Raw genomic sequence first — 27,678 nt, 5'->3', positions numbered from 1 at the left:
AAAAGGCACCAGGAAACATCAATAACTGCAGAAAAGGATGACAGAACCCATGGGTAAAAAGGATGTGTAAAGTCTAAGGATTTAAGACCTTTTAGAGAATTTTCAAAAGGAATTTGTTTTACCCAAAATCTAGCCTCTCAGTTAAAAAAAAAAAATTATCTTCTTAACCAGAAGTTCATAATATTTTAAAAAAGTAACCCACAGGGCTTCCCTGGTGGCACAGTGGTTGAGAGTCTGCCTGCCGATGCAGGGGACGCGGGTTCGTGCCCCGGTCCGGGAAGATCCCACATGCCACGGAGCGGCTGGGCCCGTGAGCCATGGCTGCTGAGCCTGCGTGTCTGGAGCCTGTGCTCCACAACGGGAGAGGCCACAACGGTGAGAGGCTCGCGTATCGCAAAAAAAAAAAAAAAAAAAGTAACCCACAATGTGAATCCTTTTAATGCCTAGTTCTATAAATGTGCCTGGCACTTCATAGTCATTCGTAAAACATTCCTGGGTATTCCAATGAGCTATCAAAGTTGATAAGATAAAACACAATGCTAAGAGGGTTTTCACAAATCCCAGTTATTTACCTGTAAGACTTTCTTTATGACGCTCTATCACCCCAAGCAGCTATTATGGTTAAACGGATAATGATGTAAAACACCCAGACTGTGCTGGCACAGAGGAGCACTCGATAAATATGAGCTATCCTTCTTTGTGCAGATGGCATTGTCTCAAGTCTTAGGAAATGTCGTGTATCCAAACTGACCCTCCTGTTAACCTGCTATGGAGGACAGTATCTCTGTCCCCAGAGCTGGCTCAGTATTTTTGCATCCTGTTTGAGGATCAGAAAGAAAGCAAGATTTTAGTAGGTCCTAACTTAGGTACCGTCAGAGTAAAGGAGGGAAGCAACCCAAAATGACAGCGGTCAGGAGGAGAAAAAAAAAAACCTTAATGGTAATAAGTAGGTTTCTGCAAAAGTAACTTTCCCCAGACAGTTGATACCAGAAGAGACTGTGTAGCTAAGCCTCTAGAAAGTAGGGAACCACTGTCCTACATCTCTCTTTCACAGTTAAGCTTCTCAAAAATGTTGTTTATATATCCTGTTCCCAACTCTTCTCTTCTCTTTTGAACCTAATCCAATCAGGTTTCCATCCCACCACTCATCTAAAACTCCTTCACAAGGGCATTCACGATCTCCATGTTGCCAAATCCAACCGTCAATCATCAGTGCTCGTCTAACGTGACCTCTCGGCAGTACAACACAATGGGTAACTCCGTTTCTTGGCTTCCAAGACACCATCTTCCCCTGACTTTGCTCCCCCCTCACTGGCTGCTCCTTCTTGGTCTTGGGTGCTGGATCCTTCATCTAACCTCAACCTTTTAATACTGTGGCTCTCATGCTGTCTCACAGCTTTAAGAAGCATCTCATGCTGAGAATTCCTAAATTTATATATCCGGCCCGGACTTTCCCTTAGACTTCAGATACATATTCAACTGCCTCTTCAACATTTCCTCTCAGACATCTAAAAGGCATCTCGTATCTAAAAATGTTCAAACTGAGCTACTCTAAAACCTACTCTTCACAGTTCTCCTTATCTCAGGCACTGCAATTCCATCCTTTCAGTTGTTCAGGCCAAAACCTTGGTGCCATCCTTGACTCCTTTCTTTCTTTCTCATCCCATATCAAATCTATCAGCCAATGCCACTAGCTCTCCCTTCAAAATATATCAGAATCTCCAGCATTTTTCCCTTACTTCACTGCTTCTAGTCTCATCCAAGCCAATACCACCACCTTTTGCCTAAATTCTTCTTTCTATCCTTGCCCCTCTCCAGACTACCCACCACCCAGCAGTTAGATCAACCAGATCACATGATTCCTCTGCTCACCACCCTCCACTGGCTCCCCATCTCACTCCACCAAGCCCACACAGTCTGATCCCATTTCCTTTCACTGTCTCATACTACTTTCCCTTCTGCTCCAGCTCAAGTGGCCTCTTTCCCATTTGTGGAGCACACCAGGCATGTACCCACATCAGGGCCAGTTGCCACTCCTTCAGCCTGGAACACTCTTTGACCACAACGGCTTATTCCCTAATCTTCTTCAGGTCGTTACTCAGATGTCACCTTTATAATGAGGCCTCAACTGTTTGAAGCTGCAAATCCCACCCCATAAATATCCTAGTCCCTCTTCACTGCTTTACTTATTTTGTTTACTGTCTGTCTCTCCCCATTAGAACATAATCTCCATTAAGACAGGCATTTTTGCGCAATCTGTACTTTGCTGAATCCTTAATGCCTGCAATGCTCAGGTTGTTCAAACTAGTCTGGGAAATTTTCATAGGGAAGGCAATGCTCAGGCATCTATCAGGTGGGGTGAAGTTCTCTTGCTTTGCAGAGAACAAATGTCCGATAAATATTTGTTGAATGGATGAATGAATGAAAAAAATGAATGAATGATGTTGCCAATGTGTGGTTTAAGAACTGTTTCCTTGACCTAGGGGTGAAATCTTGGCAGGAACATGCAACGTTTTCTAAAAATTAATTAGGTTTTGAATAGGACTTAAAGATTAGCAGAACTGCTCTACCTAATAGAGGGAGAAGAACTTGGAAGTTCTAAGGGGAAATCCTGGAGGAGAAGGCAGCCAACAAGATTGGGCTCCTGGAGACAGACGTGTCCAAGAGGAAAATACATATGGCAGCACTGTGGGGAAGAGGCTCTAAAACTCGCCTGTGTCTCTCTCTCCTCCACCCCCATAACCCTCTTTGGCCAGATAATTCCTTCTAATCTTCACAGACCCTCCACCCCGCAAAAGGTCAAAGCTCTCCATTAAACGTTCTCCAGTACTGTGTACCCCTTTACATAGCACTTAATCACAGTCAGAATTTTACATCAATTTGTAGGCCTGCTTGACTACCTGGCACCCTTACTGGTCTATACGCTCCATGAAAACAGGAACCTATTTTTCACTCAGCTCTGACTACCCAGGGCCCAGCACAGTGCCTGACTCATTAAATATTTTTCAGTGAATAAATGAAAAATAATGTCTAATATAGATTTTTTTAAGGCATTAATAACGGGATGGATAATGTTAAACCTTTCCTTCTCTCTTCCAGTGAAAGCCTCAGAAAAGTCTACACTGGCCTCTAATGCTTCTGTTGGACAGGACTCTTCTGGAGGAACTGGAAGCTGTCTTGAACTTCATATCTGGGACAACATGATATAACACAAAATTAGCATATAAGAAGAAAAGAAATGAGAGGCAGAGGAGCTATAAAGAATTAAGTCCTGGGACTGGGATTTCCCAAATAGTCCAGGATAAGTTTTGGACTTTTCAAGACAATGGAACTGGGGGTTTGAGCACTCTTACCTAGACTGCATTAACTGGAAGACTCCAAATGACCCCTGGATTATACTGGGTGGGCCAAAAAGTGCCTTCGGTTTTTTAAGTAAAAATAAAAGACACATTTTTCATCTCCACCAAGAACTTTGTTGAACAACGTACCCACCCTTTTGTTCCACTACCTTCTGCCATTTTTCAGGTCAGGCAACTTCATAATTCCATCTTGCCAAAACTTTTTATTTTTTTGAGCGAAGAACTGTCCCAGGTGCCTTTTACAGTCTTCCAGGGAATTGAAATTTTTTCCATTAAGAGAATTTTGTAAAGACCAAAATAAAGGGAAATCCGAAGGTGCAATGTCTGGTGAATACGGTGGATGAATCAGAACTTCCCAGCCAAGTTGTAATTGTTTTTGCCTGGTCATCAAAGAAACATGAGGGCTTGTGTTATCCTGATGGAAGATTATGCGTTTTCTGTTGACTAATTCTGCACGCTTTTCGTCAAGTGCCGCTTTCAGTTGGCCTAACTGGGAGCAGTACTTGTTGGAATTAATCGTTTGGTTTTCTGGAAGGAGCTCATAATAGAGGATTCCCTTATACACAACATCGCCTTCTTTGGATGAAGACTTGCCTTTGGTGTGGTTGGTGGTGGTTCGTTTCGCTTGCCCTATGATGTCTTCCATTCCACACTGTTGTACAGTATCCATTTTTCATTGCCTGTCACAATTTGTTTTAAAAATAGAACGTTTTCATTACTTTTCTGTAGAGAATCGCATGTGGAAATGTGGTCAAGAAGTTTTTTTGGCTTAACTTTTGTGGAACCCAAACATCAAAGAGATTCACATAACCAAGCTGGCGCAAATGACTTTCAATGCTTGGTTTGGATATTTTGAGTATGTCGGCTATCTCCCACGTGCTATAACATTGGTTGTTCTCAATTATTGTTTTGATTTGATCACTATCAAGTTCAACTGGTCTACCCAACCATGGGGCATTGTCCAGTGAGAAATCTCCAGCACGAAACTTCGCAAACCACTTTTGACACCTTCGATCCATCACGGCACCTTCTCCGTACACTGCACAAATCTCTTTTTGCGTTTCAGTTGCATTTTTACCTTTCTTGAAATAATAAAGCATAATATGCCAAAAATGTTGCTTTTTTTCTTCCATATTCAATATTAAAATGGCTACACAAAAATTCACCAATTTTGATAAGTCTTTCTTTAAATGCACGCTGAAATGACAGCTGTCACATAAAATCTAACAAAATTGTTTCAAATGAAGTTAAAGACGACTAAGTGCTACTAGAGCCATCTTACAGAAAAAAACGAACTAACCTTTTGGCCCACCCAATACATATATAAACTGGACCCTTTAAGGCTCACTTAAAAACACAGAGATCTAGCCAGGAAGAATGTTACCTATGAGCTTCAATGGAAAGAATAACAATAAAAGCAAAACTCGATAACAGTTTAAATAGTAAATTTTTTAAAATTATGTTTTTAAGAATGTTTCAGGACTTCCCTGGTGGCGCAGTGGTTAAGAATCCACCTACCAATGCAGGGAACACAGGTTCGAGCCCTGGTCTGGGAATATCCCACATGCCACAGAGCAAATAAGCCCGTGTGCCATAACTACTGAGCCTGCGCTCTAGAGCCCGTAAGCCACAACTACTGAGCCCACACGCCACAACTACGGAAGCCCGCACACCTACAGCCTGTGTTCTGCAATAAGAGAAGCCACCGCAATAAGAAACCCGCGCACCTCAACAAAGAGGAGCCCTTGCTTGCCACAACTAGAGAAAGCCTGCGTGCAGCAACGAAGACCCAACACAGCCAAAAATAAATAAAATAAAATAAATTCTTTTAAAAAGAGTGTTTCATGCCCTTATAAATACTGTAAACTTACTACAAAGGAAACTTTTACCAAATTCTGTTCTTGCAGGATTATTAAAATACATTATTATAATAAAGGTTACATGACTGTTCATAACTCTCTTTTAGTCATCAGACTAAATTATCTCAAGAATCAATCAATTAATTAATGAGCTAAGTCAAGAAAAAGTCACTGAATGCCAACTCTGGACCAGGCACTGGACCAAAAATGAGAAACCATCAATTTATTCAGCCTGCTATATGTAATTCCAACCAGTTAATATATTTCTGTAATTTTATAATATTACATAAAACATGGTAGTTACAGGTAACTTCACTTCAACATAGTTTCTGAAATTTTACTATATATGTGACATAATGCAAGGTACATGCGGGACAAGAAGATGGCTAAATTCTGCCCTGAAGGAGCTAGTCCTTCAATACATAACTTTTTAAATTTTCTAAATAATCCAATCTAAGAGATTTATACTTATAAGCTATTTGGATGGAGGTTAAAAAGAAAAAAAAAACAAGGAAAGTATATCAATCTATCTACCTGTTTTCTCTTTATAACAGATGGTATAGTTTGATGAAAATACATTCTTAATCATACTAATAAAAAGAAACCATATGGTATTGAACCTTTTCAGCTCTAAGAAGGTGAATCTCAGTAAAATCCTTGGACAAATATGAGTTAAGATTTATAGTTAGCATGATACATGAGCTACACGGTTTGCCATAAAAAGGAGAAGGAGCCAGTCATACGTCAGAATCTTCAGTGAAAAGCAATCTCCCAACTATTAAGAGATTCATGACATGTCTCTCACACAGGTACTATAGACAACTCCACAAATCCTGCAATGTTCTGTCCTCAGAACAAGGAACTTAACTAAACCACACAATGACTAATTCAACCCCCTCAAAGGGAAGAACTTTCCTAATAAAGGAAAAATAAATTGAAATGCTAGCTACTTGAAATCAAGCATTAACTAACGTGTTGCTACTTAAATTGCACAGATAAATATTCTGGCCTAAGTTCAAGAGAAGCATGAATGTAAATGCGGGTCATAATGAATGAGCTCTATTTGGAGAATGACTTTAAGGTATACATTACTTTGCAGGTCTCAAAAAAAAACCAACAACCTTCTGATTTTGCTTAGAACAGAGCCTGAATGTTTTTGGAAGTTACCAGAAAATCAACTATGCATTATAATTTCAACTGATATATGTTTTTTACATATGTTTCAGAACCCAGAAAATACTTAATTCTCTGCCACTGACACTATCCTGGGGTATTCCACAGACTCCAAGATAAAAAAAAAATCCAAGGAGGAACATCATCTCTAGAAATAATGGGCATCCAGAACCTTGGCTGTAGTGAAAGAAGCCAGAGGGGATATTAGATTCCACTCTTGCTGTTGCAGCTGAGCCTGCCAAGTCTACCAGTGGGCCAAATTAAGTCTGGTGAATTACAAACACATTTTTCTTTTCAAATGGATAGGAAGCTCCAAAATATATTCATCTTGGGGTCTGAGTAACGTTAAAGCTATGGGCAATGTTACTGAATAGAAACAAAGACTTCAAAAACAATACTACTGCATTCCCCTCAACCATCCCAAGCTGGAAATTTTTATCTATGTAATGCCTTTGGATTTAATGAGTGACCTGAAGTCCTTTCTCCAGGATATAAGTGTAATCTGCTGGTTAGCCATTCTTCTAGAAGAAACTATTCCTCATGAAAATCTGTTTCTTTGCATCACTGGTTAAAAGACAATATTACTCAGGATGAGTCAACCCCACGTGTAAACAAGTTTTTGTTGCTGCTGTTCATTAACAGCATAAATGGAGAGGAACGACAAATAAATACATGAAGTATATAACCATTACAGGAGGTTCTTATTATTCGAGGACAACAATTATCTGAAAAGGACTTTTAAAGTAGGGACCAAAATTTCATAGTGAATGTGGAAAAAAAAGGTTTTCATTAAGGTAAAAAATTGAAATACCAAATATTAGTGTATTTTATCTTCTATTTAATAAAATTTTAATAATAAATGCAACTATGTACTAACCAAAGTAGCAGTAGCAGCAGCAGAAGCAGTAAACAATTATCAGACAATATTTATATAAATAGCACAAATACAGTGAGAGAGTTTCTTCCAAAAATACCTGGACATCACCAAATTTCCCTTAATTTTTAATAGTCAGATCCTTCTTTTGAAATGCCTAACATGTCATTATTCTGGTGGATTTTCTCTTCTTCACATGTTCACTAGCCTAACGTTGCCAGAATTTCGCTGCCAACGGCTCTGCATGCAAGTCTGGCAGCAGTTCTTCAACATCACTTTCCTTGGTTTCATTAAATTTTTATCTCCAGTATTTTTGCAAAATCTGCTATTTGACTTTGCAATAGAGTACAATGATTTTACATCTTTGTAACAATCAGTGAAACATTATAACTAACAGGATGGGCAAGAAATGAACGTTTGAGTGGGAGCTAATTTTACGTGGACAGTTAATCAGTAAACATTTTTACATCATGGTAACTTCTATTTCCCTATGCAACCTTTGCGACCACATGGCATGAAATAATAAATATTCAGATAACAAGAGAACCCCATATAGGAAGGGCCACAGTCATCATAGAAATGCTGCTGTCTTTGGAAACTGGAGAAGTTTCTCAGGGGACTAGAAATACATCCCAGAAGCACATTCTAACATTTTAATACTGCCTGTCTGCATACCCTATCATCACAGTATAAATAAACAGACTGAATAAAATGATACCTAGTCTGCATCTCACTCTTTGGAAATGAGTTTAATCTGGCACCATTCACTAACCATAGCAGCAAAATTAAAATCTTGACTTATTAATTTAAGCATCCAAATGTATATCTGGCAGCTGCCAGAATCTGGATCTACTGAGGGTACTAAGTGCTTTTAGAAGATTAAAAAATACATAGCATATGGATATTATCCTTATCCTATAAAGTGTGTGTGTATGTGTGTGTGTTTTTATCACCCTGCAGTAAAAGCTATTACTTCAGAACCCTAAAGTCCAGAATAAAATAATTTTTTAAATATCTTTGAAGCCTCACAAAAAACAAAGATAATGCCATAAGATGATAAGCAGAGATGGAAAAGACAGCATTGTGCATTAAAAAAAAAAAATCTTTACAGTCAAACAGACCTGGGCTTCAATCCCAGATGTTGTAATCTAGCTGTGTAATTGTAAATTCATTATGCTGCCCAAGTCTCACATTCCTCATTTGTGAAATACAATAGTTGGACAATAATGCTTAGCTCCCAGGTAAGATCAAATGAAATACTTAAAGTGTCTGGAAAATTGTGGGTATTACCTGTGCTATAAACCATATCTAAGCTAATAAACAGTAACTTTCCTCCTTCTTCCAGGCATTTGGAGGCATGACAGTATATAGCCTCCAAAAAGTCTCTGATGAGGCGCTGTCTGTAAAGACAAGGTTAGGATATCATTATGTGGACCTTGTCAGAATCCCCTGATAAAGGCAGTATTATAAACAAAGCTTCTAAGAAACAATGAGGTCCCAGACCCAAGCACATACCTGATAAGCCTTACAAGTAAGAGGGAAAACATTATTTAGATATGTGAATGGGTTCTTTCCCAGTGACATTATATAACTGTCTTTGAAGCTAGACATATCTGGGTTAGAATCCTAGGCCTTTCTGGTTTTGAGATCTTTGAAAAAGCATGTAACCTTTCTGAGGCTCTGTAAAACAAGAATAATCCCACCTGCCTCGAAGAGCTGTTTTAAGAACTTAGTTTTGTTCTTTAAGTTGTTTAAGAACATGAAATAAGTTATGTAAAAGCACTTAGTACACAGAAGGCATCCATCTTATCACCAACACTTCTCAGATAATGTCATTTTTAAAATAAGACATCTACAATTTGTACTTGAAAAAAACAAACCCCAAACCTCCAAAGATCAATATGTGAGTTAGAGTCCTTCAGACCCAGATTCTGCAGGGTATATTTTAAAACACATTATGACAGCAATAAAACACATTCCTAAGATTTGTTCCTAAGATGTCATATCTATTGGTCATGTCTTCTCTAAGATGACAACATAAATAACAAACTGATAAAACCAATGGGATAATGGTCAAATAATGAGTACTGTTCAATGACAATGTTCAAAATAATCTCTCAATTGACCAAGCAATTGAAAAGTTTGCAAACATTGCACCATCCTTCTAGGTACGATGTGGGCGATGGCAATAGGCACCATCTGGGCCATATTCTCAGTTTCAATTAAACCTACTGCTTTTTCTTAGTTTGCTTTCTGCCCAGATTCTGGGCACACACACAGGTTTACATAAGTTTTATATTTAAAGATAAGCCCCAGGATCCGTTTTCAAGAGCTACAAGAAAGCTAGAAAATAGCTACATCTTGCTCATACTTAATAGTCATGTCAAAAGAGCTGTTTTTACATACATTTAAAAATGGCACTGGTGGTCAAGGCAGTGATGTCACTATAAGACAAAAATAGAAAGTTGAAAACAGTACCTGGATGTGGGCAATTATTATTATTGTCCCAGGGGCAATTATCTCTAGACTTTTCTTTTGGGTCTTTGCAAATACTCCACTTTCTTGCCCCTCCCATCTTCTAATGCACTGGACTAGACAAACTCCCACCCACCCCTCAACCATTTACTTCTCTGAACCTAAGAAACTGAACTGAACCAGAGAAAACCACACAACAATGCAAATGGAACCACTATTGGCAGACCATGCTGACCAATCTCAAGACAGTCAACCTGACCTCACATGATACAGAATTTCCCTACAAAGTTTATTCTCCCACTGTCTGAACCACCTAGTTCCTACTTTTCTCCACTCTACTCAGACCTTCACCTTCCCTCTCTCTCTCAGCTGATGACTCCGTTCCATTCATCCTAAAGAAAACAGAAGCCATCACACCGGCACTCGCAGTATGAAACCAGAGTAGTCTTCTCTTTCTTTCCTGTCACACAAAATTAAGGTGACTCATTTCACTGACTATCTTTTTCTCTCCCTCTTCAATTTCTCTCTCCTGGAGCCTTTTATTCAGCATTTAAACATGCTTTAGTACCTCTCGTTCTTAAAAACACATCTGCTTCCAGCTTCCTTCCTGTATCTTTATTCACCTTCCCAGCAAAGTTCCTTAAGTTATTCATTTTTTCTTTCTACATTTCCTCACCTCCTAGAGCTCTTCTTTAAAAAGTTCAACCCCTTTTTAATTAAAAAAAAATGATGTTACAGCAAATATAACAAAAGATAAATAAAAATTGAATATCTTTCTACTTTCCTTACTCCATCTTCATTTTCCTGAATAATCAGTATTAAAGTTTGATGTACATCCTTCCACACCATTCTCTATACTCATACAAATCCATTTAAACGTTTATATTATATATATACATATATATGTATATATGGTAGTTGGTTGACAAAAGAAGCATTATCTGGATCATGTGTTTTTCATCTAACAATTTTTAAGGAAATCCTTCTAGGTTAATTCATATGGATACAATTAATTCTTTTTAATTTTAATGAATTCCCCTTTTCATGGGCATTTTGGTAGTTTACAGTTTTTTTAAAAAAAAAAGTCTTTATTGAATTTGTTACAATATTGCTTCTGTTTTATGTTTTGGTTTTTTGGGTGCGAGGCACGTGGGATCTTAGCTTCCCGACCAGGGAAAGAACCCGCACCCCCTGCATTTGAAGGTGAAGTCTTAACCACTGGACTGACAGGGAAGTCCCAGCTTTTTAAATTTACAAACCTCAACCCATTTATCACCCACCTCAACCATTCCCCACAAAGGAGACAAGGTTTTTAACCAATTTAAGTCAGATCATGTCACATCCTTGCTTAGCACCCTTCCCAGGGACTGCACTTTCAATAAACTACAACCTCTTTAACGTGGCCCTCCAGTTCTAAACAATCTGGTCATTACCCACCTCCCCCTCTACCTCACTACTGCTCTCCAGCCATACTAACTTCTTTTCACTTTCTTATTCAGACCAAGTTATTCCCCTCCTCAAGGGTTTCCTATTTGTCTCTGCTCCAAACACTTTCCCCTCGTGCCTTTGCCTAATTAATTCCTAGTCATCACTTAGGTCTCTACTTAAACATCACTTCCCTAAAAGATCTCCCCTGTCTTGTCCAGTTGAAGCTGTATTCTTCTGCTTTGGCACTAATGCTCACTTGTATTTTTCCTTCTTTGCATTTATCATAGCCTATGATTCTTCCTTTACTTGTAGTTATTTTGTTTAATATCTGACTCTCCTACTAAGCTTTAAATTCCATAAGGGGAGGGGATGTGTGTTTAAAGCTCTCCACTGCAGCTCCAGTACCTAGCACAGTGCCTGTCACTTGGTAAGTATTTGTTGAATAATAAAAAAAAAAAAAAAAACTTTTATTTCATTTGGAGAGATCAAGGAAGATTTCCTGGAGGAAACGGCATTTTAGCTTACTAAATAAAGGGACCAGATTTCAATAGCAGAGATGAAAGAAGCACATTTCAGAAAGACGAAATTGTTTGCAACCAAATGTTTGGTACTAGTTAGCGATTTTTTAATTCAAAATAAAAAACAATCCTGGCACCAAGTGTAAAATAAAAATCTCACTATATAAAAGTGACAACTCTGTACCTAGCTCAAACTGGTTCCCTCACAACTTCTCTCCACCAATGTCATCCCACTTCCCAGCCACCTAGGTTCTAAACGTTGAAGCTCTCTGACTCAATTTCTTTTTTCCCCCCTCCATATTCAATCAGGCATCAAATTTGACTGTTTTTTTCTTTGAAATGTCTTTCTCAGTGATTCTTTTTCTCTATTTTAACCAAAAACAACCTAATTCGAGCCCTCTTCACATATGGAATTACTACAAGCTTCTCCTAAATCAGGGTTTCTCACCTTTGGCACTACTGACATTTTCAGCTGGATAATTCTTTGTCGTAGGAGGCTATCCTGTGCATTGTAGGATGTTTGGCAGCATCCTTGGCTTTACCCACTAGATGCCAGCAGCACTCTTAATTGTGACTGCCAAAAATGTCTCCAGACATCGCCAAATGTCTTCTGGGGTGGGGGAAGAATCACCCCTGGTTGAGAACCACTTTCCCAGATGACCTCATGGGAAAAGCCGTCTAAAATTACCCAATCAAAACTCAACCCATCCTTTCAGGTCAACTCAAATTTCATCTTTTCTATGAAAATATGTCTGCTTATCAACAAACGGATACACAGTTGTTTAACTCTACAAATAATCAAAAATCTGCACAATAAAACAAATGAGAGACTATGGTTTACTTATCAGTTTGACAAAAAAATTTAAAATAATGATAATACCCATTGGTGACAAGGATGTAGGGAAATAGGTACTATCATAAACTGCTGGTGGGAATAACCTGGTATAATGCTTTGTGTGGCATTTACCAATATGTTTCACATTTTAAGATGGTCGTATCTTCTGACTCTACTTATGTGAAGAGATAATCAGATATGTGAGCAAAGACTATACTGTCCTATAAAGGTAAAACCGGAAACATCCTTACAGTCCCCTTAATAGGGGACCAGTTAGGTAAACAACAGTACATTTAGAATACTGTGCTACCGTTAAAAAAGGATAAAGCAGATACTTGTGTACCGACATGGAACGACAGCCACAATGAATATACATATGTGCAGTGTTTCAAAATTATATGCACATGATATCATTTATATAAATAACATGTTTATGTATGGTTACACACAGAAGACAGACTAGATGAATATATGTCAAAATTCTAACATAATCTCTGTAGTCCAATCACATCTTAGATGTATAAAAGGAACTGTTAAATCATCTTTAAAAATCTCTTGGAAAAGTCCAGTTTGTGAATCTATAACTTTAAATTTTTCGGTTTACTTAAAGCAGGCTTATACATTTATTTACCACCTTTATTTCAGGCAAATATCCTGAGTTGGAATATTCTGTTCTGAGCCATATTTTCGCCCTAGAGAAATCAATGGTAAAAAGGAAGTTTACAGAGAAAAATATATTTTTGTGCATGACAGCTTACCGGTGTGATGCATCTGTGAATCATACTGAAAATATGTCCCTTGAAATCAAAGAAAACAATATGTTTATACAAAGAATGTGCCCCAAAATTCTCCAATAAAGAAAAGTGTTTAATCAAAATATTTGTTGACAGCTGGTTAGTGCCAATTCTAAAGTAGAAAAGAAAATCAGTGTCATTGTAGACTTTTACTTTGTGTACAAGAACTGAATATGCAAATTAGCCCCAAATGGAGACTCATTATCTGTTTTACACTTCAACTGTGATTTTAAGCACCGTAGGTATATATACACACACACATCCAGAATATACATATATCTCAACAAACCATGCACATCATCTGTTCAGAACTGGGAAATGCACGCATGCTTCTATAATATTAAATGGAAGGCAGATGGTAGGCACTGATCAACAGAAATAAAGTGAAATCCTTCTAAATCCTACTCCCTCTAACAACCCTCTAATTGTTTTCTTCAGAAAGATATCAAGCAGTTCTTCATTACTGTTGATTTCCAACCTCAAAGTTACAACAGGCAATGCAAAAGAGCATTTCAAAGAGGAAAAGATTGTCTTTTGGTACAAATTCTCTTTCATAGTCTTAGGTAGGAGATAACACTAACTTTGAAACTCATAGCTTACTGTAGTTTTATCAGTATCTAATGTGTAAATTAGCTCTTTCTATAACTGGAGGTTTAGCTTTCAAAATACATAATTACTGATCATTTTAGCCTGCATCACATTTCTTTTGCAGGGTGAAATGAACTACAACAGCTGTTACATCCTAATAGCTTCATAATGTGCACAGAATTTCTATGACTATTAGAAATTAAACCTTCCTATCAGGGAAAACATATTCATGTGTATATATGACCCACATTATTTGGAAGTACAATTATTAACTTATGAAATTATAATTTGAAACATAATGAAGTAAGGCTACTAGAGAAAATATTACAGCTCTTAAACGAGGTCAAAGCTGCTGGTCCACACTGATCAGTTCCCCCACTTTTCCTAGCATCAATAAAAGTACTCTGGGCCAAAGGAAGTCCCAGTGTTCATGCTACCACCATTCCCTGCAGGGGTCGAGTCCTCTATTTTCATACTGGGTGATGAATTTTTAAAGGTGAACCAAGTCTGGCACTCTGCCCAGAATTGCTGGCAGCTGACAAGCAATCTGGTTTCACTTCTGGTCCACTGTCTCTTGAGCTAACCTTGTATCCACAGAAAGCATCCTGATCTAGAGAACCTGTACCATTTATAATGATGACTGAGAAAGCTCTGATGATTGCATTAACCATGGGACTTGTACATACAGTTCTCTTTAAGCATATTTTCTATGGAAAGAATAAAATAGTCTCGTTTCTTAGTATCTCCTTTTAACACTGGAAAAAACAGCAGTGTTAAAAGGATTTTTCCAGAAAAAATAATGATTATTATCCAACCACCTGCATTCAAGAATGTTAGAGGCATAAAGGGATTCAACAAGATATCAGATGAGCAACTACTATCAAAGGAATATACAGTGAGGTCCAGGAACCACAAAATAATTACAAGATATACAAGATATATTATGTAATTAATGGCTAAATTGGATGATTCAAGCTATAAATGTTATGAAAGGTCAGAGCAATAAATGCTAGGCAGTGTGGGGTGAAATTTAAATATACGTAGGCCTAGGGGGCTTCCCTGGTGGTGCAGTGGTTAAGAATCCGCCTGCCAAGGCAGGGGATATGGGTTCGAGCCCTGGTCCAGGAAGACCCTACATACTGCGGAGAAACTAAGCCACAACTACTGAGCCTGCACTCTAGAGCCCGCAAGCCACAACTACTGAGCCTGCGTGTCACAACTACTGAAGCCTGCACACCTAGAGCCCGTGCTCCACAACAAGAAAAGCCACCACAATCAGAAGCCCACACACCACAACAAAGAGTAGCCCATGCTCGCTGCAACTAAAGAAAGCCCGCGTGCAGCAACAAACACCCAACACAGCACAAAATTAATTATTTAATTAATTTTAAATATATATACGTAGTCCTAACTCTCCACTGAGAGAATTATTAACTACTTAACCAGTATCTTCTTTAGATTACCAGTTCCAAAGTAAACAGGATTGGAAAATGACTATGTAGCAGTTTTTTTTTGTTTTTTTTTTTTTTGGCAGTACGCGGGCCTCTCACTGTTGTGGCCTCTCCCGTTGCAGAGCACAGGCTCCGGACGCGCAGGCTCAGTGGCCATGGCTCACGGGCCCAGCCGCTCTGCGGCATGTGGGATCTTCCCGGACCGGGGCACGAACCCACGTCCCCTGCATCGGCAGGTGGACTCTCAACCACTGTGCCGCCAGGAAAGCCCCCGGAAAATGACTATGTAATTCACAAATAAATCTGTGTCCAAGTTTGTTTATTTGTTTTTACCTCTAAGATCTAGCAGTCCTTCTTCCTGACCTTCCAAAAAGAAAAGTTAGTGAAGCTTCACTCATCTGATATTATTTCCTCATTCAGTCCCGAAGCTGGGATGGAGGTCTTGGAAGCTCTTCCCCACCATTTCCACTAATTACTGGCTTTCTGCTCCCATTTCTATAGCTCACCTTTGCCTCTGTTTCCTATGCTGGAGGCCCCTGGGTCATATGAAGGACCCTGAAGTCCCAGATGGGTTTGTCTTCTATTCCTTCCTTGCTTTCTACTTGACAGACCCACAGTCCCATGCCCAATAGTTCAGTGTCTGGCTTCCTGGGTCAGGATTTCCTAAGTTCCATAAGTAAGTGCTGGGAGAGCCACAGTGCCAAAAGAGATTCCAAAAGGAGATCTCGAATTGGAAAACTGATACAACCATGTTAACTTCCTTACAGACAGCATGTACCCAACAACAAAGTACCTACAAAAATGCATTATTTTTCTAAGCAAAAGACACACTGGTTCAAATCCTGGCTCCAGCAGAGGGAATTTTTTTTCCTTCACTTCTTGGGTATTTTTACTATTCTCTGAATATTACTTGTGAAAATTAACCTAATTCATGGTTCTTCACAGGGACTCCTCTAGTCTTGTTGAAAGAAGTTTAAAAAAAACTTTAAATGAAACCAAGTCCCAGATATCTGAAACAGTTATTCAGGGTCACATGAAGAGAGAATTGTCAGTCACATACTTTCTCTGAGCTTAGGGACATAGGTAGAAGGCATGAGCAGGTAGATGGTAAATAGGGAATTTTTGGTTTTTTTGGCCACGCCACATAGCTTGTGGGATCTTAGTTCCCCAACCAGGGATTGAACCCAGGTCCTCGGTAGTGAAGGCGTGGAGTCCTAACCACTGGACAGCCAGGGAATTCCCGTTAAATAGATGATTTTGACTGCTGAGACCAAGCAGGGAATTTCTAATAAGAACCAAAGATGAAGCTAAAGAAGCAGAAGGGCCCAATGATGGGGAGTTTTGGGTGAAGAGTTTAGATTTGACCAAGTCCACTGCATACTCTGCCTTTGGCAAGAGAACAAAGAGCATCCTTTTCCCCTTACTTTTTCCTGCTCAATCCCTTGGTCCCTTTGTCCAAATTCTTTCTTCAGTAGGATCACCCATAACTATGCTCCAGCATACCATATATATATGTATATATATATATAATATATATATATAAATATCTCTATTATTGCACTGATCATATCTTACTTTATCGATCTTTAGAAAGTTGTCACTCCTATTATATCATGAAATTCTTAAGAGCAGCAACTGTGTCTTGTCCACCCTTTTATGGTGGCACCTAAACTAAGTGCCTGCAATATAACAGGTATTCAATAAATACCTGTTTGTTGAATAAATGTATGAATGAATAAGTCTCATAATAGAGTAGAATTGAGGAGAGGGAAAGAAGGAAAAAAAAGATGTTTGATGATCAACTAGGGGGGTACTATCTCAACTTAATCCTGAACCTGACTGCTTGGGAAGCAACTGTACCACTACCATACATAGCTCTTGCCCTTCCAGAATGAAAAACATACAACGGCTGTTTGTGGTAGTAATAACAGGTCATTGGTGTTATTAACATCATCTCACACTTATTAAGAGATACTAATTTATATTCTAAAATTATAAAATAAAATACAAAGAAAAAGGACAACCCTGTTCTATTTTCTCATGTTTCAAGTCCTCCACTACACACAAAAGAAGCTCAACACGTTATTATCCTTTAAACAAAAATGAAACAAAAACAAAAAGTCTAGATTCAGCTGAAAAACTTAAGTACAAACAGCCATGTCTCAAAGGTCTTACGGAGTATAAAACACAGTGGAGGGCTTCCCTGGTGGCGCAGTGGTTGAGAGTCCGCCTGCCGATGCAGGGGACATGGGTTCGTGCCCCGGTCCGGGAAGATCCCACATGCCGCGGAGCGGCTGTGCCCATGAGCCATGGCCGCTGAGCCTGCGCCTCCAGAGCCTGTGCTCCGTAACGGGAGAGGCCACAACAGTGAGAGGCCCGCGTACCACACACACAAAAAAACACACTGAAAAATATTTTTGGTCTAATAAGAGGATCCTAAGTGAAAATAATAAATAGGAAATTCCTCAACTAAAAAACAAAAAAAAGCAGTTCAAGATGTAAAGAGATCTTGTGAAGAGAAATTCCATAATATATGAAACTTGTTTCTAAATACAGCTGGTGGCACAGTGGTTAAGAATCCATCTGCCAATGCAGGGGACACGGGTTTGAGCCCTGGTCCAGGAAGATCACACATGCCGCAGAACAACTAAGCCCATGCGCCACAACTACTGAGCCTGTACTCTAGAGCCCGCAAGCTGCAACCACTGAAGCCTGTGCACCTAGAGCCCGTGTTCCGCAACCACAGAAGCCACCACAATGAGAAGCCCGCGCACCGCAATGAAGAGTAGCCCCCCACTCTCTGCAACTAGAGAAAAACCCGCACGCAGCAATGAAGACCCAACGCAGCCAAAAATAAATTAAATAAATAAATTTATTAAAAAAAAATAAATATAGCTGAAGCAAAACAAATCAGGAGTTAAGAACACCAGGTTCACTCTGTAATAATAAAGTCTAAAATGATCTTATGGCGAATAAAGGGGCAGGAAAATTCAAAGTTCTATTGACAAACTGACAACACATACATAAAGGATTGCTACACTCCCTTTGGGGCATTTTAAAAGAGAAAACTTCCCCAACTGTTCATCCTCCTCCTCCCCCTCATCAGTATCCTTGTCATGCAGGTGGCTGTGGCCAGCACGAGCAGAGTGTGGCCACCCCAGGCCCTCTGTTTCTGCATTCCTGGAAACTGTCCCCGCCAAAAAGGCGGCAAGAGCTTCTCCAGGGCTCCATGTCTCCGCCTACTCTTAAGCAGAGCTATTTCTTCACCTCACAGTCTGCAGAGGCAACATAGGATTGTGACGTTAACTGTGTAGTCACAGACCTGCATATTTAACTTCTCTGAGGCTCAGTTTCCTCATTTGTAAAATGAAGGTAGTTAGTGGTGTTTCTCTCCTAGAGCTATCATGAGAATCATACAAGGGAGCAATGTGCGTCTGGCCCACAACAGATACTCAATAAATGTTAGACTGTTCTCTTCCTGTCTCTCCTCTGAGGTCCTGTAACCCTCACTCTCTTTTCCTCACTCCTCCTTTCTTCTGCTCCCTGATTCCTTATAAATATTTAATGGATCTCTCTCCTTTGAGTTACTCTTCTATTTATTTCAAAATTCCAAAGAAAGATAAAAAAAAGAACTTACTTGATAAAAAAAAAATTAAGAGAAAAAAAGAACTTATTTGTATAAAACTGAATAGCTCTACTACAGAAGCCCACTATACTTGGCAGACTATGAGTCAAGGGCTGGCTAGCACCTGAATGTACCTCTGTGGACTTCAGGCATAATTAATGCTCCACATGAGTAGAAGGACTTAAATAGTACAAATAGTTTTACATGCTATTTCACAAATCACAGACTTCAGAAAATTTATATTTAAATATGGGTTTATTTTTTAAAAAGCAATTTTAATCTCTCTTTAGCCCCAAGTAAAATTGTTACGATTTAGTGACACCATGTGGCTACATTTTGCTTTGCACTCTTAGAAGAGACTGTTCTGTCTGCAGGTTGCTCTATACTAATTCAATTATGGTATCAAAGTTGTAGGTGGAGGTACAATTCAAACTAAGTGTGAACTAAAATGATTACTTTTAAAAAGTGAAACTGTTCCTTCTTCCTTTACAACTGAATAAGGCATTTCTTGACTTCTGAAGACACCAATCATATAAAGAAAGTAAAGGCTCGGCATAATTCTAGCTATGATTATAAAGCATCCTGGTGAACCACTGATTAATGTAAAACTGTCTACCTTTAAAAGTAAATAAATATATCAATGCCCAGGGGGTCAGGGGGAGAACAAAAGAGAAAAGGTGGAAGACACACACGCTTTTGTACAAGGTTAATATGGTAGGGAAAGAATGCTTCCATAAATAGCAATGTTTATTTTCTCATTTGTTTTATGTCTTGTATATCTATAGCACTGTTAGGTACTATAATCTAATGAAAATGGGTAAAAAAATTATGCTGCATCTACTGATGGCCGGGATGAGAGGGGACTTGGAATGTATGGTAGCAATAAAAGAGATTAAAAGTGCAATAAAAGTGTCCTAAACCAAAAAACAGTACAGTTTTAGTATTCATTTAATGAGGCCTCCTAGAGTAGACCAGTTACTCTTGAATAACATTCGATGTACACCAAAGAAAGCCTAAATATCTACAACAATGACTAGAGAATATCACCTCCTTAATCTCAATTTAAAACACCCAGCTCCCCTCTCGGGTTTCCCATTATCACCTATTTCAAATAACTACTCTCCTCCTCTTGACCCTGGGTCACTATCACAGTATCATTTTCACAACATTTACAATTACCTGTTGTGCTCTTATTGTTTATATCTGTTCCTCCCAAATTCTATGAGAGCAGAAATCTTGGCAGTCTTCTTCAGTGTTATGGCCTCAGTATCCAGTACAATGCATAGCACAAAGTAGGAGCTTATTTGTGAAATGAGTGAGTAATGGATGAATAAACAGATGAATAAATGAAGAAAAATCTATTTTCTTAGCTGGTGAAGCATGCCTAAATTTCTTGTTGTAAGTGAAAGTAGAACCGTTCTAGTGAGATGTTTTTCATCATTTATGACCTCTACTGTGACCACTGAGACTAGAAGACAGGCCAGCAGATGCTCTACAGCACCCTTTTGTCCATGACACATTTGGCACATTATAATCTCTCGCTCTAAGAAAAGAAGAAAAAGGAGGGAAGGGAGAACTACAATGATTAAAACACTTTCATTAACAGTCAAAGAAATCAATGAACAGAGTGGAGTATATACTAGAATTTAGCACATGATAAATACGGCTGTTCATACTAGTATGGTAAGGAACGATTATTAAATAAATGGTCTTGGTCAACTGACTGTCCCTAATCTGAAAAGATACATGAAAAATATTCTGGCTGGATTAAATATTTAGATACAAAGATAAAGATAACAAGTAGCAGAAAAAATTTATAAAAATATAACACTCTTTAACGTTGGAGTGAGGAACACCTTTCTAAACATGATATCAGACCACCAGAAACCATAAAAAGGACTGACAGATTTGACTACATTTTTTTAAACATAAAATTCTATATGGTAAAAAGTGCTAATAAAACACTAAAAACCAATAACAAATTGCACAGTACATGATAGGCAAAAGTATAATCATACATACACAAATATACGTCTACATGTATATATACACCGCATATATACGATATATATATGTATATGTATCAAGGTGTACATATCAACATAAAGTTCTCACAAGCCAAAAACAAAAAGATAATCACCCCAGAAGAAAAATATGCAAAAGACAAAAATAGGCTTTTTATAAATGAGAAATAACAAACGTCAAGTATTATAAGATACCCTACACTTCACAGACGATAAAAGAAATCCAACTTAAAGTAAGACAATTTTTTACAGATCATAAATCACATTGGCAAAATGCTGACAACGCCTGCATTGGTGAGGGTTTGGAGAAGGGGCATTTCTATGTGCTATTGGTAGAGACTGGGTACAGCCGTATCAGACGGCAAGCTTTATCAATATTTAAAATGTGTACTACATCATAATTTTATAATTAAAATGTCATAAAAAGACATTTCCATTTTGATAATTAAAAACAAAAGGAAAGGAAGAAAGAAGCTCAGTTTTGTGTTAAGTGAGTTCACCCATCCTGTGCCATGTTCTGAACCATCAACTTGCGCCTTTCTCAACACCCTTTCTGGCCTCTGTGCTCCCCCAGATTCTCCTCTAACTCTCTGACCAGCCCCTGCAGTAAACCTGTCTGCCACCTACTCTTTCCTTCCCTCTCTCAATAGCTATATTCTTAAGGACTGTGCTTTTAGGCCCACTATTCCTCTCCCTCAACTCCCAGGTTTTATACCAAGTTCACTTTTGTAATTCCAGCTACCAGCCATATGCGGGCTACCTCTGTACGCATTCACATCCATGTTTTCAAGTCTTCTCATGTTTCAGCAACATTTTGCAGCTGCCAAATTGCCAGCACCGTGTTGAGAAAAAGCCAGAAAAAAAATTTAAAGCATCCCAGGGCACTCAATAGTTCCACTCCTTGTTAGTGTTTTTTGTTCAGTCCTAGGCTCTACCAACTAAGAAAGCTGTGGAAGGACTTGAAGAGAGCTTACTAGATAGCCAAGAAGACAGTTTGAAGGCTGGGGAATTTATGGGTAAAGCAGAAATTTCCTTTTCCTGAAAAAGGCAAAGCTGATAAGATATAAGATGCTTCTGAGTATCATATGAAAAACTGTACCAAAATTGACATCACTTTTCTTCATTTCCAGCTGGGGGCTAGGGGGTTGTTATTAGTCTAAGCTTTTGGCTACATTGAACAGTCCCCACTTGACCCACGATGCATTCCTAAAAAGGACCCAGAAAGAAAGAGCAGACCATTTCCCTCCATTCACTGTTGTGGTTGTAACCATCACTCCAGCTTTGAAGCCTGACATTATCCTTATCACCACTATCTCGGTGAGGGGAAATGCTGACTAAATTACATTCCACAGGATATATAAATGGCAAATTTTATGTTATATATATTTTACCACAATTAAAAAATGCTTTACCAAAACCAAAATGTATGAAAACTGTTGGAAACATACAAATGGGAAGATTACTAAGATAAAGAGAACCATGGAAGGCATGTGTGTGGACTGGCAATATGGAAAAGTGCTGAAAGGACCACACTTCTGAGATAAGGAACAGTTTCCTCATACTGAGAGCCACCACTGAGAGCCACCATGGCCACAGAGAATGGCAGGATGGCTCTCTTTCTCTGAAGGCCAAACACCAGTTCAGAGTCTCAGAAAGTAGAAAAGGTAATAAAAACAACTATTTACTGAGCCTCTACTTTGGGCCAGGCATTGTGCTCAGTACTTGTACATATGCTCTGTCATCTAACCCTCCACAGCAGACCCCAGGAAGGGTGCTGTTATTCCTGTTTCACTGGTGTAGAAATGAGGGCTTTGAGAGGCACAAGTTTACCAAGATCACAATGCCAATATTAGATGAAACCAGGATTTGAGAAGAGCTCTAACTCTGCAGCCCATGATTTTCCTACTACCCGATGCTGATTTACATGCAGTTCAACCTAGACTCAAGAGAGAGGGCTGGGCAATCTCACAATTCACAGAGCATCTCTTCTTTAGTGAATATATTAAATGAAATCTTTCATCAATATACAACACTTGCATCCTTCAGAATTAACCTCGAAATTCAGTTTCCTGAAGAAAAAACAGAAAGTAGACTTTGCAAAGAGTACAGAACCATTTACCACTCCACCAGTACAGATACACATTTTAAAAATACTTGGATAAAAAGCACCAATGAATATATGTACATATTAATATTGAATCAGTCTCTCTTCATTACCTGGTCAGTGCCTTGACCCCAAACCTGTGCTAACATTTATAGAGTACCTACTGCATATAAGGTCATAACTTGAGAACTGCACGAGAATACTGAAAGATTAGAATCCATACTCCTTGCTTCCAAGGGCTTGTAATTTTAGTATGAGAGGCAAGACAAACACGCAAAGGACACTGAAGAACAAGGGTGACATACAAATGTGCAAATTAACTAACACAATGCAAAGTGAACACTTACGTGCTAAGGAAATAAAGAATTTATATGTGCCCAGTGAAGTCCCTGAAAGAAGCGTATTTAGAACATTGTTTAGGAAGTCAATAAATGATTGTGAAGATAAGAAACACCAAGCATGAAACATCCTTGGATAATCAACAGGGACTTATTCTTAAGTTCATTTTAAAATACTTCCAAAATTCCAAACTATTACAAAAGGCAGAGTTTATGAAGGAATGTAGTAACATAGTAAGTTAAAGTGGTTATAAATATTAAAATGTTTTCTCACTAAAATGCATATCAAGACTCCTTCCTTTTCTTGTTATCACTGTCTCTAACATCACCTTTGCTCAGTTTTTCTCAACCAGCGTGGGAGCTGGCTATACCAAGACAAAAACTAGAATCATGAAAACAGCCAGGCTCTACAACACATAAAAGCAACATCAACAAAGGCAAGGCCACATAGGAGAGACAAAATTAGGAAAAGGGAGTATAAATAATACCCATTAATAAATGAGAGGAATTATATTTTCTAAAAGCCAGAGATCACGACTGAGGGTACATGTCTCCCTCCACAGAGTAGGAGTTTTCAGGTGGGTAAAGCACACAGCCTCTATCATAGCTGGTATTACAGTCACGATGATTTGTTCTGGGAGTCGTGCTCCTAGTGTTTCAAATTAAATACAAACACACAGTCCTTTGGCCCACATCAGACACTTCGGTTGTTATGCTGCTTATCTTTTAATCTGATACAGCCATAATAATGTCAGTCGATGCAGACTCAATCCCCTCCTCTACCTCGGGGCCCCTCTGTCACTCTCAAAGTATCCCTAGGCAGTTCTGAGATACAGAATCTTCACTCAATTTCTTGTCCCTCTCATTTTAATCCATTCAAAACTCCTCTGATAAAAGAGCAACTGCTAGACCTGAGACACTTTAGTCCCTCTTTGGGGAAATGAAATTGATTTTCTTCATTTCCACACAAGAGTATCCTTGGGTAACAATATTGTGTCCAGTCATACCCATAATAAAAAAAAATGTAGGCGACATTCTTTACTGTACCAGAGGCTGAAAGGTTTTGTGGAGTTCCTGTGGTACAAGTAAGAATTCAGCCTGATGCTGTCAGATCATGCGTTTAATAAATATAAGGGTGCCTTCTGACCGAGAGAGTAAGTGCTGTGGGGCATCCCCATCTGCTCCAACTCAGCCACACAGGGATGTCAGCTGGGGTCACGAGTACGGGTGTGGAGCGGAGTGGGTAAGGGGCCAGCTCCACGTGCTCCCTGGCTTACACCCACCATATCCCTTCTTGATACACCTAATTAAACGTACCAATCACTTTCTGCCTTCAATCTCTTGAGTTTAGGGTAAAGAATATCTGAGGGAAATTTCCAAGGGGAAAATCACAATAAAAAAAACACAACAGAATTTCAGGGGCCTTTAACCACCTTTCCCAACTCCCAAATTCATTATTCATACTGGTTTTGCAGAATTTCAGAAAGAAAGCTTAAAAGATGGCTTACATCTAAAGTAAGAATATGAAATGTTAGAATAGCTTATCAGTACTTTTTAAAAAACAAACTTACATGGAGCTAAAATACATAATGACAATAAAAGTTAAGGTGCCCTGGTTGAAGGGAAGGTGTGAGCCTGGAGCCCCACCAGCTCAGCCTCCCTTGCCCCAAACCCAACCCCACTAGAAACACCTGCTCTTTCAAACTCCACTGATATCCACTGACCTAGAAAAAGAACATGCACAATGGCATCCAAAAATCTCCTCCTGGCCCTGAGGACTGCCAGGGAAGCCTCCAGAAATATCTCTCATGGTTTTTGTGAAAAGAACGCACCCCCTAACAATAACTCTGCTTTCAAGGTATAGCATGGAATTTAAAAAGCATTTCCACTTCTCAGTGTGTCGTCCCTTCTTATTCATTTACATGCCTTTACATAAATATGGTACAAAACAGTTCCACAGTACACTCTAAATATTAAGATGCTTAATTTTCCATAGTATCCCTAAGTTTTTTAGTGGAGTCGCATTTAGTAACTGATATCCCCCTGGAAAACTTTTCCTCTATGAGACAGAAAAATGAAATCTGTTTCTCAACATCCAGATCTCTTTAAACAAACATCAAAATCATTTATAAGCCATGAGAACTAACCTGCAGACACGGGCTGGAAAATACAGCTTTTGCCAAGAACGACACAGATATTGCGAATGATCAATCACTCTGATCCAATCAAGTTCATCCATTGAGACTTCAATGAAGTATGAATAAGACCTATGAATCAAAAGGAAAAAGGCAGAAAAAAGTATCATATTAAAATAACAATACAAAGCTATATTTTTTTAGCAGCTTTTTTTTTTGGCTGCGTTGGGTCTTCATTGCTGTGCTTGGCCTTTCTCTAGTTGTGGCGAGCAGGGGCTACTCTTCTTTGCGGTGCGCGGGCTTCTCATTGTGGTGGATTCTCTTGTTGTGGAGCATGGGCTCTAGGCGTGCGGGCTTCAGTAGCTGTGGCTCGCGGGCTCTAGAGTGCAGGCTCAGTAGTTGTGACACAGGCTTAGTTGTTCCGCACCATGTAGGATCTTCCCAGACCAGGGCACGAACCCATGTCCCCTGCATTGGCAGGAGGATTCTTAACCAGTGCCGTCACCAGGGAAGCCCCCCGAAGTTATATTTTAATAAAATGTTAAAAGGGGGCTTCCCTGGTAGCGCAGTGGTTGAGAGTCCGCCTGCCGATGCAGGGGACACGGGTTCGTGCCCCGGTACGGGAAGATCCCACGTGCCGCGGAGTGGCTGGGCCCGTGAGCCATGGCCGCTGAGCCTGCGCGTCCGGAGCCTGTGCTCCGCAACGGGCGAGACCACAGCAGTGAGAGGCCTGTGTACCGCAAAAAAAAAAAAAAAAAAAAATGTTAAAAGGTACAAAAAATACACTATTCATGAATTACAGTTTCTGCATAATGACCAAATTCTGATGATGACGAAATGTGTATAGATCCCCCTAACATAGCATTCGCCACAATGTATTGAAATTATCTCTTTGCATGTCTGTCTGCCTTATAAGGTCTCAAGCTGGTTAAGAACACGGACCATGCCATATTTATCTGCATATATCCAGGGTCTAGCACGGTGCTTGTCACATATCAGGCATATAAGATATAACAGGACCAGGATGCCTTGCATATACCGTATTAACAGGTTAATAAAGCCATGACAGAGAGAGGACAGAAAACAGAGAAGTGTGCCTTCTCCCTCTACCTTCACTGGCCTGAGCACCCAGCCCTCCTGTCTCAGGAGGGAAGCCAACTCAGAACGGTTCCTCACAGAAGCCAGCTTATCTCCTGCTTCCTCCCAGTCTCCTACCATCCCACACACAGTTACAGCCTGCAGAAAAATAAATGACATGGGTGAAGAGATCGTATGTATTCCTTTTCGGTACAACTTAAAATTTGGCAGCTAATAATCTAGCAGTAATGAAAACAGCCTATCATCCTCCCCTGGTCAGCTACCCTGGACCATTACATGCTGGTTCCATACTGAACAAATCTATATTCCCCTGTCATAAGCCAAATTTAAATTTGAGATGCAGTTATTACTTGTACTGTAATATCAACAGGAACAATCTCAGAAGATTTAGGTGACCATAAATGTCAGCCTGCAACCAACAGTTGTGACCAGAAAAGGTCAGCTTATTTTGTGTCATCCCCTCATTTTCTGCTGTCCCCTCAATTCCATTCATTTTATTGCTCAGTCTCAAACTGGTTATAACCTTTTATTGAACCTCTCTGGGTTATCAGCAATGCAGGATATAATTTTACAACACATGTGAGAATCTTTTTGGCTTAAGATTCTGAATTTTTCACCTTTGCTTAGAATGATAACTTCTGTGAGAAAGGAACTAGTACATGGTAAAGTTAAGTCCCCCGTGAATGAAACACACATACTAAAACAAACTGGGGCTTCCCTAGTGGCGCAGTGGTTAAGAATCCGCCTGCCAATGCAGGGGACATGGGTTCAAGCCTGGTCCGGGAAGATCCCACATGCCGCAGAGCAACGAAGCCTGTGCGCCACAACTACTGAGCCTGTGCTCTAGAGCCCGTGAGCCACAACTACGGAAGCCCACGTGCCTAGAGCCCATGCTCCACAACAAGACAAGCCACCACAATGAGAAGCCGGCGCACCACAACAAAGAGTAGCCACAACTAGAGAAAGCCCGTGGGCAGCAACGAAGATCCAACACAGCCAA

At 39.4% G+C, this 27,678-nt stretch overlaps 1 protein-coding gene across 7 annotated transcripts in view; it reads right to left on the bottom strand.

Moving 5' to 3' along the window:
• Nucleotides 1-27,678, bottom strand: part of BTBD9 (BTB domain containing 9) — a 413,720-nt gene that overhangs the window by 328,297 nt on the left and 57,745 nt on the right. For all 7 annotated transcript variants that reach the window (XR_016394454.1, XR_016394453.1, XM_022581804.3 and 4 more), the window contains one exon: nucleotides 25,593-25,712. Coding sequence is in view for 5 of the 7 variants with exons in the window: in XM_022581804.3 (XP_022437512.1) it covers nucleotides 25,593-25,712 (120 nt within the window). In the remaining 2 variants the exon portion in view is untranslated. The remainder of the gene's footprint in view (nucleotides 1-25,592; nucleotides 25,713-27,678) is intronic.

Source organism: Delphinapterus leucas, chromosome 10, assembly GCF_059928025.1.
Source record: "Delphinapterus leucas isolate spDelLeu-1000000601 "Yukka" chromosome 10, BTC_Dleu_Yukka2, whole genome shotgun sequence".
Lineage (NCBI taxonomy): Eukaryota > Metazoa > Chordata > Mammalia > Artiodactyla > Monodontidae > Delphinapterus > Delphinapterus leucas.
This window is presented reverse-complemented; position numbering and strand designations above follow the sequence as displayed.